This window comes from Patagioenas fasciata, chromosome 5, assembly GCF_037038585.1.
Source record: "Patagioenas fasciata isolate bPatFas1 chromosome 5, bPatFas1.hap1, whole genome shotgun sequence".
Lineage (NCBI taxonomy): Eukaryota > Metazoa > Chordata > Aves > Columbiformes > Columbidae > Patagioenas > Patagioenas fasciata.
The window spans coordinates 67732051-67751706 of NC_092524.1; the positions used below are offsets into that span (position 1 = coordinate 67732051).

The window sequence follows — 19656 nt, forward strand, 5'->3', positions numbered from 1 at the left end:
AAAATTATACTACATGAAGATGTTAAACATCTGTTTTAACTCTGTTTTTCTGTTTCTAGCTTAAAAAAGAGAGAGAACATTTGGAAAGTGAACTAGAAAAGGCAGAAATAGAACGATCTACTTATGTTTCAGAAGTCAGAGAGGTAAACATAATCGACCAAATTATTTTTTGATTTTATTTTGTTTGGTTTTTTTGCTTGGTTACAAGTTGGCTGGCAAACTAATGTAATGCTTAGCCCCTGTGGCTGAGGAGTTGATGTGCTTGTGACCTGAGGGTAGAGCGACACACTAATAAGTGAGCAGAAGAAGAGTGGGCATCCTAAGGAGACAAATCTTAAAACTCTAAACTTCATTTCAGCTCAAAGATCTGTTGACTGAATTGCAGAAAAAACTTGATGATTCATATTCTGAAGCAGTAAGACAGAATGAAGAGTTAAATTTGGTAAGAAGCTTGTTCTCCGCTGGGCCCAAAGTAGGCTCCCAGCATACTTATGAAGCGGAGACTTATTTCAAATCCTGTCTGTTCTGCTAACCTCTTCAGCTTGATATTTTTGTCCGTTGCAATCATTTATGTAGTCTGACTTTTACAATTTGTCTCTTTCTCTGCTCCTAACAATAGCATGTCTGGTTCTGAAGACTTTTTCCAAAGTCTGTAAGACTTTCATCCCTGAAACTTCTTGAGAATCAATGTTTTACAGTGCAGATATAGCCAACAGCAAATACAGCGTCACAGAATCCCAGAATGTCAGGGGTTGGAAGGGACCTGGAAAGCTCATCCAGTGCAATCCCCCCATGGACCAGGAACACCCAGCTGAGGTTCCACAGGAAGGTGTCCAGGCGGGTTTGAATGGCTGCACAGAAGGAGACTCCACAACCTCCCTGGGCAGCCTGGGCCAGGCTCTGACACCCTCACCGGGAACAAGTTTCCTCTCATATTTAAGTGGAACCTCTTGTGTTCCATTTTGAACCCATTGCCCCTTGTCCTATCATTGGTTGTCACTGAGAAGAGCCTGGCTCCATCCTCCTGACACTCCCCCTTTCCATACTGATCCCCATGAATGAGTCCCCCCTCAGTCTCCTCTTCTCCAGCTCCAGAGCCCCAGCTCCCTCAGCCTTTCCTCACCTGGGAGATGCTCCACTCCCTTCAGCATCTTGGTGGCTGCGCTGGACTCTCTCCAGCAGTTCCCTGTCCTTCTGGAACTGAGGGGCCACAACTGGACACAAGATTCCAGGTGTGGTCTCCCCAGGGCAGAGCAGAGGGGCAGGAGAACCTCTCTGACCTACTGACCACCCCCTTCTAACCCACCCCAGGTACAATTGGCCTTCCTGGCCACAAGGGCCCAGTGCTGGCTCATGCTCACCCTGCTGTCCCTAGGACCCCAGGTCCCTTTCCCCTACACTGCTCTCTAATAGGTCATTCCCCAACTTACACTGGAAGCTGTTTTTCCAGTCTTCCTTTCACTTCTCATTTGTTTCAGGGTGTTTAATTTAAGGCTGCAGGAGCAGTTGATCCTTCCTCTGCTTGTGTTTGAACGGTGCTCTCCTGCTTTTTGAGCCCTAATTGAGGAAAATTTGTCTCTGTCACCACGTCTTTGGGTTTTAGAGTAGTTGATGGGATGCTCTGTCACTGCAGACTGAGCTGCTGATCTCACCAGGGTACTGCTGCTAATGTAACTGGGTTAAAACAGTCGAGTTAAACAAAAATCACCACAATAATAATCTGCTTAATAGAATACTTGGCAAGTCTAGTACAGCATCGATCAACATCCCGCCTCAGCAAGCAAAGCCTCGCGTCTTGAAAGCGAGGGAAGTGGGAATTGAATGCGGATCTTGGAGTTAATCAGTGAACACCAACCTCTCGAATATAAGAGGCAACAATCTATTATGTCTGTAACAACAAAAGCTTAAAAAGCTGAGCTCCCTGCGAGGGCCACTTGACTCTGCAGTCGGATGATGCTGTGCTGGTGGGAGCATGAGGGGGTGGTAAACAACTACCTGCATGTAAATGGTTCAGGAATGCTGTCCAGTATAGATTTGTGTTTTTTGCGGTAGGTAGGAGGCTGGTGAATAAAAATGATGGGTTTTCAAAATTTATTTCTCGCTAATTTATAAGGTGAGCAAGGAGAGAAGCTGAAACTGCAGAAGAGCTTGAACACTTCCTTAAAATGTATTAAAAACAGCACCCAGCCATCCAGGTGCTCCAGAGGGGGAAACCTTCCAAAGGGGAGACACATACAATGCAGAGGTTTGGAATCGGGGAGAATTCAGGGCTCTGAGTAGCCTATTGTTTGCTGCTTTAATCCCCTGCTGGCTCCCAAGAAGATTGACAGCAGGAATAGTGAACATTAGCACAGTGCACTTCAGAGGCACAAATTCAACAGAATTGGCACTCGAGCTTCTTGTTAGCGCTCTGATTTGAGGCTCAAGCCTCAAGTGCTGTGGCTGGTTCTGTATGTTGTGTTGAAGAGCAATTGAAATCTTCTTTAAAAAAATAATGTTGCTATCCTTTGGAAGGCTGTAGTTTAAGGGCAGCCAGTACCGAGTATTCATCCCTCCTCACCGAAATAGTTTCGCTTTTTGGATTGAATCTTAAACACAATCGACAACTTAATATACCCCTGTCAGTGATTCATGCCTTGATGTGACATTAACAGACTGGTTAAGTCAACAAAGTTGTAGTAAGTGGTGCTTTATGAAGATGACAAGTAGAGCTTTTTGGTTTATTCAGCAGTAAAGTGACTGTTTAGCCTGAATTGGGAAGATGACAATCTACATTTTTTGCATATTTACTGTGAATTATGTTGAAGTCTTGGCTGACTTATGTGATAAGAGTGCTGGAAAGGCTTATATGCTGTCAGTATTGCTAATATTCCTACTGGCAATATAGTGTAGAAGTTGAAACCAGCTGTAATGGAGCTGATGCCAACCATGTCCTTTCTTCTGTAGTTTCCATTCTTTACATTTATCTTTACAGATGGAGTCTCTCTTCCTTCACTGTCCTTGTAAACCTCATCATACATGTCAACTAATCCAGTGTGTGCAATAATTGTTAGTAATCTTACTCCCTTTGCAATCAGTGTGCACTGGGTTAATCTGTGGGACAGACAGATGAAATCTCTCTGCGTGTGTGAGGGAAACTGATTTTCTTTGTTACTGTTTTGCAGCTGAAAACGCAGCTAAATGAAACACTAACAAAACTCAAAGTGGATCAAAACGAGAGGCAGAAGGTGGCTGGTGACTTGCCCAAGGTGAGCAGAGACCTTTAACAGATGCAGATTTAAATGTTATCGAAACCCTCAAGATCTGTGGTCTTGCAGTGCTGGAAAATGTGGTGATCTGAGCAAAGTGGTGCCTGGTGGGGGGTTCTGCTCCACTCACTGGTTCCCCAAATGACGAGGACTGTGTAAGAGCTCATGCAAGACACCTGCGTGTCTGTTGAAATGATAAAAATGCAACGAACAGCTCTGCTTAATTATCCTTCTTGAAAGCCTCTTGTCCGTGATAATTTTATGCCAGTGGAAACGAGTGGCAGTTGGTGGCTGACAGATAATTAAAGAAACGCAGCCTAACAAAAGACCCACACCACAGCCTGAAGCTTTTAAATCCAGTCTCGAATGGCACAGTGGATTACAAGTTGCTTTACAAGCTGTCTGCACGTTTTTGTGTGGTTACAAATCGGCTATAACCCAGGAGACTGCAGGTCTTTAGAGTCAGCTCCACGCAAAGTCGATGAGCCGAGCAGGAGGGTTTCCTCTGCTCTTCCCCAACAGCCGCTCCTGCGAGATGGATTGGGGTGGGAAATGTTTAAGCATGAGAGGTCTCAGTGCTGTCTGTCACCCCAAAAATGAACTTCTCATGGGAGAGTTGATAAATGGAGACAAGAATAGGCTGCAGAGCGGCTGAGCTGGGGCTCCAGACTGTGCAACACTGTGTTCCATCTGCGTCGTTAAGGAAATTGGGCTGAATTCTTGCAGGACTGGAGCGGGGAGCAGGTCTTGTTGGTGGGGCAGGTCTTGTCCTGTGCCCAGGGACACACGATCACAAACGCGCTTCTAGGAGGTGAGAAGCTAAAAGAGACCTGCTGAAATAAGCCGTTCAAAATTATTTTGCTCAGAACAATTATATTGGATGTTGACATACATAGTGAACTGTGCTGATGTCCCTGGTTCGTGGTATATTCCATATAAATGCAGATATGTGATTAGGCTTTTGGAGACCTGCCTGGGCTGCTATTCTTGCATGAAAAATGTGCTGCACAATTTTTACCTAATAACTTGACACAAGACTATTAAAGCTTCCCCGCAGAATTGCTTTCAAATGCAGGCAGTCTGACATGCACCATGCTGATTGTAAGGAGACATGTCAATCTTGGCAAATGTGTTGGTCCCCTGAGCAAATCTGGCATAAAACAGATTTCCTCCTGAACAGTGATTTTCTGTCTCTCTAGTGCTCTCGGAAAGATGGGGGTTTGCATCTCAACCTTTGCTAATTGTTGTTTCTCCCTTGCAGGCCCAGGAGTCTTTGGCAGCTCTCGAGAGAGAAATTGGAAAAGTTGTTGGGGATGCCAATGTTATAGAAAACAGCGACGTTTGTACAGAGTCGGTGAGTGTTTCTTCTGAGCCCATGCTATGCCAAATATCATGAACACTCTGAACTTTGGGATGTGAGGTCCAGCACAGGAACAGGACGTGTGCTGCTGATGGTAAATTAAGGCTTGATGAAAATTTCTGTCCTAAAACTTGTCAGGGTGATGTCCTGGAGCTGTATCCCAGGGATGCTGATATCTCTTTAAGCCTTGGGAGTTCCACTGTCATCCGCATTATGGCCTCTTTCCTATAGCTCAAATTTGCAAGGAGATTGTGGACATGAGATCTGGGCTTCCAAAGGGTTGTTGGTTTGGGTTGAAGTGAGAAGAATCTGGGGAAGATCCCCAGACTTGTCCCTTCAAGAAGAGAAGCTGAAAATACATCTGCAGGATACTAAATGAGCTTAAAATATTAACTGTTGGGTTGGCACTTGCTGGCAACTGTAACGTCAAAGGCAGAAGACAGTCTGCTGTGCCTGTAACACTAAGGCAGGGGGATGGCTTTTGCCAGAATGTTGGCCACTCCGGTGTGGGCAGCTGTGGGCAAAAACCTGTCCTTGGCCACTGGTAGGTGCCCAAATTCATCTACTCTTGGAGATTTGTGCTGACCTAGAAGTGGTCCAGCAGTAAAATAATCTTATTAGCTTGAGCTTCAATAAGCAACAGACTTGAGCCTCGTGCTGTGAGTGGGCAGCTCTCCAGATTGGTGGTGGTTTAATATCCCCCAGGAAGGCTGTTGTGGTTGCAGGGTCTGGGATGGGGTGGACTCTGTCTGGGGTGGCCTGTTGTCATGCTTGCAGGTGACTCACCTGAGCACAGGTGGCTGCTGAACTGCTGGTGTAGCCGGTCTGCCAAGTACTGGCCCTAAAAAGACACCACATATGCAAGTGATTGAGTTGTGGCTTTGTGACTGGGCTTCTGCCCCTCTGGAAAGGAGAGCTTTCACACCAGCTTCGAAGTAACCTGAGAACAACATTCCAGAAGGTGGTTGGGCAGGAGAAGCCTGAAGCAGATGCCTTCCCAGCATGTTTTACACAGCTAAGCAGTGTTGATGGAACTCATGACCCATTTTCTTCTGATGGATGGGGTGGAAGGAAATGCTTTTGTTTGAGGGGGAAAGGAGCGCTAGCTGATAGGACAGGTTGCAAGACAGGACTTGAGTAGGGCCAACTTAGGCCTTTTCAAGCAGTTGTAGGGGAAATCCTGTGGGACAGGGTACTTGAAGGTAAAGGGGCCCAAGATAGTTGGTTAGCATTCACGGACTGCTTCTTCCAAGCTCGAGATCAGAGCATCCCAACACATTGGAAGTCAAGGAAGGGAGCCAGGAGACCTGTGTGGTTAAACAGGGAACTGCTCGGTAAGCTAAAGTGGAAGAGGAGAGTTTCTAGATCATGGCAGGAGGGGCTGGCCACTTGGGGAGAATATAAGGCTGTAGTCAGAGGGTGTAGGGAGGCAAGTAGGAAAGCTAAGGCTGCCTTGGAATTAAACCTGGCGAGTGGGGTCAAAGACAGTAGAAAGAGCTTTTTCAAATATGTGGCAGATAAAACTAACACCAAAGGGAATGTAGGCCCACTGATGAACGAGGTGGGTGCCCTGGTGACAGAAGATACAGACAAGGCAGAGTTACTGAACACCGCCTTTGCCTCTGTCTACTCTGCCATGGCTGTCCTGGGGAGCCCCGTACCCCTGAGGCCCCAGAGGCGGGCAGGACAATGGAGGAGTTTGCCTGGGTTGATGAGGACTGGGTTAGGGAGCAGTTAGGCAATCTGGACATCCATAAATCCATGGGTCCCAATGGGATGCACCCACGGGTGCTGAGGGAGCTGGCTGAGGTCATTGCTGGACCGCTCTCCATCATCTTTGCCAAGTCTCGGGTAATGGGAGAGGTGCCTGAGGACTGGAGGAGAGCAAATGTCACTGCAGCCTTCAAAAAGGGCAAGAAGGAGGACTCAGGTAGCTATAGACCGGTCAGCCTCACCTCCATCCCTGGAAAGGTGATGGAGCGACTTATCCTCGGTGCCATCTCGAGGCATATCAAGGATAAGAGGGTCATTAGGGGCAGTCAACATGGCTTCACCAAGGGGAAGTCGTGCTTGACCAACCTCGTTGCCTTTTATGAGGACATAATGAGGTGGATAGATGATGGCAGAGTGGTGGATGTGGTCTATCTTGATTTTAGTAAAGCATTTGATAGAGTCTCCCACAGCATCCTCACAGCTGAACTGAGGGAGTGCGGTCTGGATGATCGGGTAGTGAGGTGGACTGCGAACTGGCTGAAGGGAAGAAGCCAGAGAGTCGTGGTCAATGGGGCAGAGTCCGGTTGAGGCCTGGATCTAGTGGAGTGCCTCAAGGGTCGGTACTGGGACCAGTACTATTCAATATACTCATCAACGACTTGGATGAGGGAATAGAGTGCACTACCAGCAGGTTTGCTGATGACACCAAGCTGGGAGGAGTGGCTGACACTGGAAGCTGTGCTGCCATCCAGAGACCTGGACAGGCTGGAGAGTTGGGTGGGGAAAAATTTAATGAAATATAATCAAGGGCAAGTGTAGAGTCTTGAATCTGGGCAGGAACAACCCCAGGTTCCAGTGTAAGTTGGGGAACGACCTGTTGGAGAGCAGTGTAGGGGAAAGGGACCTGGGGGTCCTGGGGACAGCAGGGTGACCATGAGCCAGCACTGGCCCCCTTGTGGCCAGGAAGGCCAATGGTACCTGGGGTGGGTTGGAAGGGGGTGGTCAGTAGGTCAGAGAGGTTCTCCTGCCCCTCTGCTCTGCCCTGGGGAGACCACACCTGGAATATTGTGTCCAGTTGTGGCCCCTCAGTTCCAGAAGGACAGGGAACTGCTGCAGAGAGTCCAGCGCAGCCACCAAGATGCTGAAGGGAGTGGAGCATCTCCCGTGTGAGGAAAGGCTGAGGGAGCTGGGGCTCCGGAGCTGGAGAAGAGGAGACTGAGGGGGGACTCATTCATGGGGATCAATATGGAAAGGGTGAGTGTCAGGAGGATGGAACCAGGCTCTTCTCGGTGTCAACCAATGACAGGACAAGGGGTAATGGGTTCAAACTGGAATACAGGAGGTTCCATTTAAATTTGAGAAGAAACTTGTTCCTGGTGAGGGTGGCAGAGCCTGGCCCAGGCTGCCCAGGGAGGTTGTGGAGTCTCCTTCTCTGCAGACATTCAAACCCGCCTGGACACCTTCCTGTGGAACCTCAGCTGGGTGTTCCTGCTCCATGGGGGGATTGCACTGGATGAGCTTTCCAGGTCCCTTCCAATCCCTCACATTCTGTGACTCTGTGTGGAGTAATTTATATCGACTCCTTTTAACTGCTGAAAGTGCTGTGAGAGGAAGCTCGAAGTCCTCTGAGGAGTGCTGCAGGAAAGCTTTTGCCTTCGTAGTCGTTAGCAGGAATGAAATCGCTTTTGCAGAGCGATTGTTGGTGGATGCTGATCGACCCTTTTGTTGTGGGCTCATCAGAGGGACGGTGGCTCTGCTGATCCCTCTGCTGTGTTGCCAGCAGGTGTGACAGTGACAGTCGGGTGCTCCGTGTCCCTGTTTGCAGCAGGATGGAGGGAAAAAAGATGCCCTTTTACAAACCAATGCCACACTCCTTGCCCCCATGATGTCTTTACAGCTTATCCAAGTGATACGTCAGAACAGCATTGCCATCAGCGATGGTATTTTGTGGCTGGCGACCGTGCTGAGCCCTCCTGAGCCGGGTGTCATGCAGTGTGCCCTGAGGTGGCCCCAATAAGCTAGTCTGATTTAATTGCTTTAATCTTAATTTGCATAACACCCCTGGCTCGTGCATTGCTCACTGTGACTGTGTGGGCACGTTGTGGAACCGTAACCAGGTTTCCTCTAGAATATCCATCGCTTTATTCGGAAGAGGAGTGTGGAAAAACAGTCCTAATAAACCTGTAATTAAGCCTTCATTAGTAAAAATATGTTAATTGTCTCAACAGTTCTCCTGACAGGTGGCCATTGGCAGAGACTGGAATTAGAACACTATCATCATCCCCAAGCCCTTTTTGCTGCTTTTCTTTTCTGAGGAAAAGGAAAAAAAAGGCTGTCTCCCCAGAAGCCTAAAAACCCAGCTTAAAATAGCTCTCAGATTAAAAAAGAAAGTCTTCCAGCCACTTCCACCTAGCAACAGTGTCTCTCTTCTTAAGAAGGACTCGAAAACACATGCTCACAAATGAGCATATTTGTTCCTTCAGGGTACTGAAACTAACCCACAAAATTGAGAAATGATGCTTGCGTAAAACCCTCAAACGCATTCTATGTGTTTTCTTTAGACTCCTTTTCTATTTTAAAAAATAGACCGTTTGGTTTTTCTAATCAGCTTCCTTGTCACTTATGGGACCAGACGATGACTAAAGGGTACCTTTTAGTGTGCTTTAAAGAAGTCATTTATATTCAGCAGCTTGCTCAGGCAATAAACTTATTTTGAGGCTTATATGAAATCTAACGTGCTTTCCCCCTCAAATCTCAGTGTAAACCACTCCGTCACTGAACACGCTGTACATGGCAAGCGTGGTGGAGGGGAATGTGTCGGTTCAGTGCCTGTCTTAGTTACCAGCTCTGTGATTGCAGGGCTCCCGCTACCATCCTCTTCCTCTCTTCATCCTCGTATCCCAAAACAAGTCTTTGTCCAGGGTCAGAGTGTGGGGCTGGGGCACAGCAACAGCTGAGTAAGGCAACCTTGAACTTCTGGGTTAGCAGAAGCTGTTGCATAGAACCATAGAATCATTTTTGTTGGAACAAATCTTTAAGGTTATAGAATCCAACTGTTAATGTGGCATTGTCAAATCCACCTCTAACCCACGTCCCTGAGAACCTCATCTATGTGTCTTTTAAACCTTTCCAGGGATGGTGACTCCAGCACTGCCCTGGGCAGCCTGTTCCAATGCCCCACAGCCCTTTGGGGAAGAAATTGTTCCCCAGATCCAACCTCAACCTCCCCTGGCGCAACTTGAGGCCGTTTCCTCTGCTCCTGGCGCTTGTTCCTGGGGAGCAGAGCCCGACCCCCCCGGCTCCAAGCTCCTTTCAGGCAGTTCAGAGATCAGAAGGTCTCCCCTCAGCTCCTGTTCTCCAGCTGAACCCCCCAGGTCCCTCAGCCGCTCCCATCACACTTGTGCTCCAGCCCCTTCCCCAGCTCTGTTCCCTTTTCTCAACTCGTTCCAGCACCTCAAGGCCTTTCTTGGTGTGAGGGGCCCAAAACTGCCCCCAGGATTTGAGGTTTGGCCTCCCCAGTGCCCAGCATGGGGATGGTCACTGCCTTTGGCCTGCTGGCCACACCAGTGCTGGTGCCACCCAGGATGCTGGTGGCCTTTTTGGCCACCTGTGCACACACTGGCTCATGTTTGGCCACTGTCAACCAACACCCCCAGGTCCTTTTCCAGCTTTCCAGCCGCTCTTCCCCAAACCTGTAGCATTGTAGCCTGTGTGGCTGCGTTGAGCCCAAATCCATTTGGAGCTGCTCAGGATTGGCCCCAGGAGGGTTGGGGATGTGTCTATAATTCATGGGATCGGCGAAGCCACAAAACAGAGGGAGAAGCAGCAAATCAGGAAGAGAAGAATTACCAGGGTTGAGGGTGAACCGAAAGACTCCTTCGTTGCCCCTGCTTGTGATGGGCTCTGTGCTAATGCCTGTCTGTGCGAATGTCTGTTGGTCAGTGCCGCAATTCATTCATTTGCTGGGATGCTAATTGCTGTGCCTTTCCCCTTCTATCAATCCATGTGAGATTGCAAAGCCAATTCTCAATCTTGGCAGGTCTGATTTTCTACTTTAATAAAATAGATTAAGGCTATGCTAATACAGATTCCCAATGGTGTTTTTTTTTACAGTAGAAAAATGTTTACCGGTTGCACTAAAGAGCTTTGCAATATATATATTGCTTTGTTCTCTTGCCTGAGCCCAGAGTAGTTTCTGTAATGGTGCAGGTGGTTGAGTTTGATTTACTGTTCTCTCCACGTTACAGCAAGTCTAGCGGCATTTTCAGCCAGACGGGAGCTGGGAAAGTGGCCCTGTCTGAACTCACTCTAATTCCCCTGAAACCCCAGGGAGACATTTGCAACAGCATTACGCATCGGTCTCATTCTGCTAGTAAAACTGCGCTTGGTTGGAGCGGAGTTGGCGGACGCTGAGCACTTGCAAACACCTCTGTGCTCATGGTGAGAATTGGGTACTTCTGTATCGCTCACACCAGGGCAGATTTGCTTATTTTTAGCTGTTAAATTGCGAGGGGAAAGCTCTCCCGACAGGTTACCCGCACGTCTGCCTTACGAGGTGAATGGGGAGCAGTAATGTGTTTGGGATGTGGAGTTCTCTGTGTGTCTCTGGAGGAGCTAATCAATAAAGATAATAAAGCAGGGATTATAGCGCTGTTAGCTCAGTGAGACCGAGGAGGGGAGGCAAGAGGGGAAGAGTCTGAGTTGTGACGCTTCCCTGTTAATAAACTCTTGAGCTCCTTAAAAAAGAAAAAAGGCACTTATTTTTGTTTTAAGAAAGCAAGCTCAGCATTTTCATTTTGGAGCGAGAAACCACTTTTCTAGCTCTTGGTAGCTTTCTTTTTTCTGTTTCTGCTTTCTTTTCCCATTTCCCTGTGTTGACTGGTTCTTAGGTGGCTTTGTGATGTCCTCATCTCATCTGGGTGCCGCTGGCAAGCGGGAATTTCCCAGGGGCTTGGAGCAGAGGGTGAACCGGGGACAGGGACACAGCAGCACCTGTCCTGAGCCTCAGTGAGAGCCCTGGTGCTGTGGTGTGGGTGAGGAACCACAGAGTGTCAGGGGTTGGAAGGGACCTGGAAAGCTCATCCAGTGCAATCCCCCCATGGAGCAGGAACACCCAGCTGAGGTTCCACAGGAAGGTGTCCAGGCGGGTTTGAATGGCTGCACAGAAGGAGACTCCACAACCTCCCTGGGCAGCCTGGGCCAGGCTCTGCCACCCTCACCAGGAAGAAGTTTCTTCTCAAATTTAAGTGGAACCTCCTGTGTTCCAGTTTGAACCCATTACCCCTTGTCCTATCATTGGTTGTCACCGAGAAGAGCCTGGCTCCATCCTCCTGACACTCACCCTTTACATATTTATAACCATTAATGTGGTCAGATAAGGTGTGTATCCAACTGTTTCAGTTGGTTTCACAGCTAGAGCTGCCTTGTGCATGGGTATTACCTACCGCTGAGGACACCATCCCACAGATCCTCATACAGACCAAGTCCTTGGTGGTCCAGCAGCCTTGTTGTCCCAGCTGCGGGGTCAGAAGACATCGCTCCCTGCGCTTGGTGGAATAGAAAACGTGCTCTTGCGTGTGAGGGGTTTCAGCTGGGCTTGTGGGGACGAGGGCTGATAACTTCTGAGGCTGGATGAGCTGTGGTTCCGAGTGCAATTCCTGGAAGCAGCGAGTGAGGGGAGTCCCGAGGGTGAGAGCGGGGGGCCAGCGATGCTCTTGTCAGTGTTTGGCCTGTGCAGGTTATTCCCTGGAATGGGAAACAGCTTCTTGACTTTGAGCCATATTCTCTTTAAACGTCACCATAACCCTCTGACTTACAAGAATTGTTCCCATCTGCACAAGGACTTGCAGCCTTATATGGAGGATCTAATTCTAGGCTTTTGTGGTAATTAGATTGCAAATGAGTTTTTAATGATTTTTTTTTTTTTCCCTTCTCCTTCCAGGAATTGACTGATAAGAGACTAAATGTGGCGGTGAATCTTAACCAGGATGTAGGTCATCTCAAGAAGCTGCTCGTGTCAGTAAGCCAAATGCTGTCAAAGGGACGAGAACACTACCAGCTAGTAGGTGGGTGCAACTGGTGGCCGTCCAGTTGAACTGGGTGGCTGCCAGGAAGGACACTGGTCTGTGATGGTGGGGCCCTGTTCAGATATAACCAGTGAGGTGTCAAAATCTGAGTGTTTCTCTGTGTAATTCATTAAAAGCTTCTGATAGGAACTGGATTTGTCCCTCCTGGGATCCACACTTCAGTTAGCTGGGTCTAATTTCACATCCCCATGTCCCTTTCTGGGCATGTAACTCTGTCCTTCCCTTCCACGTTTTGCCACTTCACGCAGCAGGTTTCCCAAAGCTGTTCTCCCCTTGTTCGTGTCTTGTTTCCTTCCTTTTTGTTACATGGGCAAAATGTCTGCACTTCCATGCTCTGATTGCTTTGGGATGAAGGATTTTGAGTAACCCAGTGAGCTGGCAGCAGCGCCTTGCTGCGGTCACGGGGATATGAGTATCTGAAGCACCAGTCTGGCCTGAACTCTTTATCCAATTACAGACACGCGAACAAAGCTTTTATTTTATTATATATAGCCTTTGTGGTTGACTGCATCATGCTGGTAAACTTCTTAAACAACCCAATGTTAGGTGATGGTTGGATAAGCTTGAGACTAAACTTCCTTGGGAAGCTGATGCAGCTCGTAAGGCGGGTTGGGAACTGTTTGGGTTGGGAGGAGCGGAGCCTCGAAGCGTCAGAACTGCTCATCTACTGAGGATGGAGACTTGCTTTTTTTTTTTCCCCAAATTGAGGTATTTCTCCCACCTCTGTAATACAGCAAAGCTGGTCTTAAGGGTGGTGACAGTGGGGTGAGCCCAGTCTCTTAGGACGGGCTTAGTGGATGTGGGAGGAAGGTGTTGGCCGTGCCTTGGCCTCTGCTCTGGGCGCCTTTTCCTCAGCTTCCACCACCCGGCTTGTTCCTCTGAGCTTTGTTACGGGCCAATGTTAACGAAGCTGCCGATGTTAACGAAGCTGCCAGCGTGGGGCGGATTTGCTTGACCGCTGCCCTTCAGCAACTACTCGCCTGACGTAATGTTTTGTGTTTTTCTTGCAGAATGAAGTCACGGGGGAATCGTTAATTTGAGGATAGCAGAAGGCATTGTATTATATTTTGCCAAATTAAAGCCTTATTTATGTTTTCACCCTTTCTACTTCGTCAGAAACACTGAACAGAGTTTTGTCTTTTCTAATCCTTGTTAGACTACTGATTTAAAGAAAAAACTCTGTAGACACCTCCAGAGTTTAGTTTTATAATAAAAACAAACCTGTTTGGATAATTAGACCTTTACATTCCTGGAGAGACAGTAAACACATAATCTTTTATCTTATTTTGCTTAATAAAACTTGTTCAGAAAACTCCACCATGTTAAAGTCACCAATGGGATATAACATTTTAATACTGATGTTGTACACTGTTTTACTTAATTACATTTTTGGGATTAGCTGCCTCTGACTTCAACCTCAAGTAAACACTCCTTTTTATTTTTGTTTTCTTTTTTTTTTGGTTGCTAATGTAATCAGTTTTTGTAATGGTGTCAGCAAATAAAGGGATGCTATTATTCAAGATGTTCCTGCTCTCTTCTTTTAACTGGATGTGGATGGCTCAGGTGATATTTCCACCTCTCCCCTCCCTAAAATGAGCATCAGGGTGCACTTGGTGTGTTTGTTTTTGGATAGAGAAAAGCATGAGAAGAAACGAATGTACGCAAACTTCAGAGCAAGTCTTCCTTTTAAAGAAAAGGCACTGAAAAATAGAAGACGTTCACCATGTGGATTCTGGTTCCGTGTCATCAGTGAGCAGAATGGTTAGAAATACAGGACTGTGTGGCAAAACCAGCTTTTGTGGGTGTGCAGAGCATCTGTTCGCCTCTGGGGTGGGAGGAATTTTGGGGGGGTTCTGATGCTCTGGGGACAAATCTGGGGAGGGTCTTTGGGACAGGGATTGTTGTGGTGAGGTTTTCTCCTCTGCTTTGGGTTTTGGAGGAACCCTTCAGTTCTGTGAGAGGGTGAGATGTTGCTGAGCTCTCAATAGCACTTGAGGATGTGATTATCTGAGGGAAGGCAGCAAAACAGTTGGGCAGCAAAGTGGGAAAATGGTTCAAACTGCTCGTTCGGAGCTTTTCGCTCTTCTGCCTTTGTGGGATTTTGTTAATATTTTGGTCCTTTGTCACCCACCCTTCTTGACCAGGGGGGCCGTGAAGAGAAGTTTCTCCCTTACATGCGCTCAGTGGTTTCTTGGATGATGCGAAAGAGCTCAGAAGAGGGAGAGAAAACTGAAGAACTTGTTTGTCTTCACAGGAGCACCCTTGGCCTTCCTCTCTAACTACTGAACCTCGTGTTCCTTGGAGATGGTATTTCATTGAGTAAAACCCAAATGCCTTTAGTCTACCTGTTTTATTGAAGTAGAAAGTGTTTCTAGTGCCCCCTGCAATGGGATCTAAGGAAAACCTGAGCCCTGGAGGGTCTCGGTGCTTGCCCAGGTTATGGGTGGACGCTGGTCCTTTGGCAGATTTCTAAGAGCCTGGTTTTTTTGGGTAAGCAGCAGCTTAATGGATCTGTGCAGGTTTGACTGTTTGAAACTATCAGTGAACACAAGCTCCGGCAATGGTGGTTGGGGGTGTTGTGGTGTGTTATGGGGTGTTGTGGTGTGTTGTGGGGTTGCTCTGGTGTCAGCACTGCCTGTCTGGAGAGCCCCCATGGCCACCCCGGCTGGGAGGCTCCTCTTTGGAGCTCTGACACTTGATAAAACACGTGGTTGTGGGGGCAGGTGCTGCTTGTGGTTCTGCTGTCGAATCTGCTTTCTAGTGTGTGGCAAATGCAACCTTTGTTATGGCTGTGGCAGGATGCGAACCCCTCTCTCTCCCCCTCCCTCCTTCATCATGGAAGGAGTAGGCACATCTCTCTCTGTTTGAGGCTGACAGCTTTTGTTTGGCCCCAGAGCCCCTGGCCAGGGCCATTAGGAGAAGGGAGGCGAGGGCCAGGGAGCCGCTGGGCACCTGTGACCAGTGTGGGGATGTTTGGAGGCTTCAGGGCACCCACAGCCAGTGTGGGGGTGCAGAGAAGCTTCTGGAATGCCAGTCAGGTCTGATCAGCCAATCAAAACGGGACTCTCGTTGAGACTCCGCCCCTTGTTGCGGGTCTGTGGGAGCACGAGCGGAGCCACTGCTGCCAGGAGCCACGGGGTTCCCCCGCTTCCCGGGACTGAGACTCCGCTGGCCTCGCCGCCATGGGTGTGAGTAAATTAACCCTCGCAGGATTGCGAGTACATATATATTCTGTGCACATTTGCGCGTGTACTTTCCGTACTCACTACGAGCACGTGTATCTCGTTAAAATGATCTCACACCGTGTTCATGCAGTGTGGGCTCCTCCCGGACTCAAGGCCGGCTCCGGCGTTGTTTTGGGTGAAACCACGTGCATGCACTCTGTGGACCTCCTGTTGTATGAGTTGCTGCCCCTTGATAATTTTCCTCAACTGATATCCAAACCTGTATTTAAGTCACTTTTGGAGTGCTAAAACCCTGTTTCTCACCGCTTTAATAAAAGTTGTTTTGGACCCTGTTGTCCCTTAAGCTGACCTTGGGGTGCCTCCGTGACAATGGCCCATCCCTGGAGACATCCCAGGCCAGGCTGGACGAGGCTCTGAGCAACCTGAGCTGGTGAAGATGTCCCTGCTCATGCAGGGGTGGCACTGGGGGAGCTTTGAAGATCCCTTCAACCCAAACTATGGTTCCTCTGGATCAGATAACTCTCCTTTGGCTCCTGCATGCATATGAGTCTTGGATGTGGTTTTGGCTCCTCTCCCCTAATCATCAAATCCCAGAATGTCAGGGGTTGGAAGGGACCTGGAAAGCTCATCCAGTGCAATCCCCCCATGGAGCAGGAACACCCAGCTGAGGTTCCACAGGAAGGTGTCCAGGCGGGTTTGAATGGCTGCACAGAAGGAGACTCCACAACCTCCCTGGGCAGCCTGGGCCAGGCTCTGCCACCCTCACCAGGAAGAAGTTTCTTCTCAAGTTTAAGTGGAACCTCTTATGCTCCTCTTTATGATGGAGCGATGGACACCAGAGAATCTTCACAAGGAGCTGTTTGCCATCCTCCTTGGGCTCGCCAGGTAACAATTCTCCCAGTATCTGTGGGTAACTGGTCTAGGAGTGCTCAGAGCTTGTCTTGCAGTTTGTTGCTGGTTGGAGAGCATGCGAAGATGGGCACCAGTAGTTCCCTCCATCTTGGGCCTCCTGCCCTGTGTTCAGATGGGGCAGTGTCTTTAAGAGCCTGGAAAAGCTGATGGAGACACACAGGTACCAAGTGGAGCAGGTTTGATCCACCTGTATCTATCTCAGTGTGGTACCACGAGGGCAGAGCAGCCTGAGGAGCTGTGGTGGTTCATCCTGCCTCCCTCCAGCTGCTCGGCTGGCGCTTGGTGCAGGCAATGTCCCAATGAAAACTGGGGCCTGCAGGTAAATTCATGTCCCTTTTTCCTCAAAAAGGTTGTTTTTCAAATGATGATGATGCTTCCTCTGAGGAAAGAGCTTTCCTGGAAGGGACAGCAGTGGCTGGAGAGCCTCTGGGTGCAGCCATCGGAGGAGGGAATGTGGTGTGAGCGTGGAGTCCTGGTTGTGGCTTCAGGCTCTTCACTTTGTTGGCTTAAGCTGCAGAGCAGGGGGTGAAGCTGCTGCTGCAGGGCTTAGTCTAAAAGAGGAAAGACTTGCAGCATCATTCCTCTTTCTCTCTTGGCAGAAATCCTCCCAGGAGAGGACGCGAGACCTTTCATTTTGAAATTTTAAGTGCAGGTTTTTGTTTTGCTTTAGGAGATGTACAGAGGTGTTAAAGGCAGCTGTGAAAAGATATCCCTGAAAAGCCCAGCTGAGCAAACCTTAATCCCCTCTCTGGAGGGTGAAGAGAGGTCGGGGTGGCTAATAGGAGCAGTGGGAAGGGGGATGGATGCTGTTCCATCTCAGTGCCCTCTCCAGCCCTTGATAAAACGCAGCTGCTTGCAGTCGCCTCCCCTATTTGGAAGGCTTAATTTTGACGATGTGGTCACTGAGAAATTCCTGCTCTGAGCATCTGCTGAGATAAACCGTAGAGACAAAATGTGTGTGTGTGAAGCTGATTCATCGGTGCAAAGGTAGAGCCGGTACCCGGCGTCTTTCCCAGCCCACCGCCAACCCCGGGTTCTCCGCAGAGCTCCAGCGCTTGGTTTGCAGCCGGGTCCGGAGCCGCAGCCGCTCGGTCTGTGCCCGCGCTAGAGGGAGACAATGGCTAATGGATATGGGGATGCTTTCTTGGAAAAAGCCCAGTGTTCAGATGCTGGCAATGGATTATTTTTAATTGCGAGGCTGGGGTGATTTGCGCCAGAAGCTCTGCGCCGTAAACTCAATGCAGTGCTGAGTGTTTCCACTGCTGAGTGTTGCTGAGCCCAATTCACGTGCAAACCCGGCTTTGCTTTCTGTTTATCAGCCCCTTCCAAACGGGGAATGCATGGGAAGGCTCAGCGCCGCCCGTTTGCTCTCGCTGAAGTTGTGCTGCCTGTTCTTCATCCCTGCGCACGAACCTCCCACCCTTTCCCAGCTGTATCCAGCAGACGTGAGCAGTAGGTTGTTCATCCCGTGGCTGCTGTTGGGTTTTCTCAGGCAATGACTCACTCAGCTATTTATTATTGTGATTAAAAAAGAAATCACGTGCAACTTTATTTCAACCGTGAATAATTAAAATGATTTGGCCATAAAACTCCTTTGCAATGACACAGCTGTGTTTTCTCCCCAGGGCTACTGGTGGCCTGTGCCACCGTGGTCCCCATGTCCCTCTTGCCCTGTGTGTGACCTCAGTGCTTTGCTGCAGCAGCTGAGAATTTCCTTGAGTCATTTGTTGGTCACTGAGGCTCTTCCCAGGCTGGTTTTGGCAGAGCTCAGCCTTTGGCATTGGACAGTGGGGTTATCATAGAATCACAGAACAGTTGGTGTTGAAGGGACCTTCCCAGCTCCCCCAGTGCCACCCCTGCCATGAGCAGGGACATCTTCACCAGCTCAGGTTGCTCAGAGCCCCGTCCAGCCTGGCCTGGGATGTCTCCAGGGATGGTTCAGCCACCACCTCTCTGGCCAACCTGGGCCAGGCTCTCACCACCCTCAGGGCCAACAATTTCTTCCTCATGTCCAGCCTGAATCTCCCTCCTTTAGTTTAAAACCATCACCCCTTGTCCCATCACAACAGGCCCTGCTAAAAAGTCTGTCCCCATCTTTCTTATCAGCCCCTTTTAACCACAGAAAGGCCACACTAAGGTCTCCCTGGAGCTTCTCTTCTCCAGCTGAACACCCCAACTCTCTCAGCCTGTCCTCCCAGCAGAGCTGTTTCCAGCCTTGGATCATTCCTGTGGCTCCTCTGGCCCCTCTCCAACACATACACTGGGGAGTTCTGCAGATGCTGGTGGAAGCTGTGAGCGGGGAGAGCTGCTGCTGGCCCGGTGGGACTTTCTAAGGGAGAAACACCATTCTACCTGCTTTGTTGGCTTCAATATTTTGGCTAAACTTAGCCAGGATGCATTTGGTAGGCAATCTGTCTCCCAGGTAGGTGTGGACATCACTCAGGAGCTTCTCTTCCTTGCCTGGACCCTTTGATGTACTCAAAACTATTTGGTTAAGTGTAATCTTCCAGCAAACCCTTCTATGTGCGTGCCCTGGCTGTAGAGGAATGGTCTGGGGGGCGGTGGAAAGAGCCTCTGCTCCATGATCTGGGATGAGGTGTCTCCAAAAGCTTTAAAATGAAATGGAGAAAGCTTGAGTGCTGGAGAAGGAGCACTTTTCTTGGATCTCCTTTAGGAGACCTTGCTCTGACAAATCTCCATGGATCCCATGTCAGGACTGGCTGGGATCCCCCTCCGCAGCGTCCTGGGGTGACTGTGGTAAGGGACGCTACTTGGGATGGTTTGACCAAGTGTCTTCAGTGAGGGGCGGTTTGAGTGGGTTTTTAAACCTTTTTAAACTTTTTTTAAACTTTTTTCATCATGGGGGACATCTTTTCTCCCAGACTTGCTTAGAATAAGCCTGGACTAGCTTCCTGACAGTCCAAATGATGCTGGTTTTGCTGAGAGCCCTGTCTGTTGCAGGGACAGGACAAGGCCTCAACTGGTTTGAACTTCATCTGGATGTTCTCCTCCGCGAGTTACCACCAGAGCAAACGGCCCAGGAAAAGCCTTGAGGAGATTCCTTTGGCTACATGAGGCACCAGCAGTGTGGGACAACCCATGGAGATGCCAGGATGTGCTCAGGTGATTGTTGGGGGAGGCCACCCATGGTG

At 49.0% G+C, this 19656-nt stretch overlaps 1 protein-coding gene across 12 annotated transcripts in view; it reads left to right on the top strand.

Annotated features, from left to right (window-relative positions):
• Positions 1–13929, top strand: part of KTN1 (kinectin 1) — an 83746-nt gene extending 69817 nt beyond the window's left edge. For 6 of the 12 annotated variants that reach the window (XM_065838560.2, XM_065838566.2, XM_065838562.2 and 3 more), the window contains 6 exons: positions 60–143; positions 359–442; positions 3165–3248; positions 4510–4602; positions 12263–12386; positions 13418–13929. In XM_065838560.2, coding sequence (XP_065694632.1) covers positions 60–143; positions 359–442; positions 3165–3248; positions 4510–4602; positions 12263–12386; positions 13418–13422 — 474 coding nt within the window. In that variant the 3' untranslated portion in view covers positions 13423–13929. The remainder of the gene's footprint in view (positions 1–59; positions 144–358; positions 443–3164; positions 3249–4509; positions 4603–12262; positions 12387–13417) is intronic. The other 6 variants (XM_065838565.2, XM_065838568.2, XM_065838569.2 and 3 more) reach the window with 2 other exon arrangements.
• The last annotated feature ends 5727 nt before the right edge of the window (positions 13930–19656 follow it).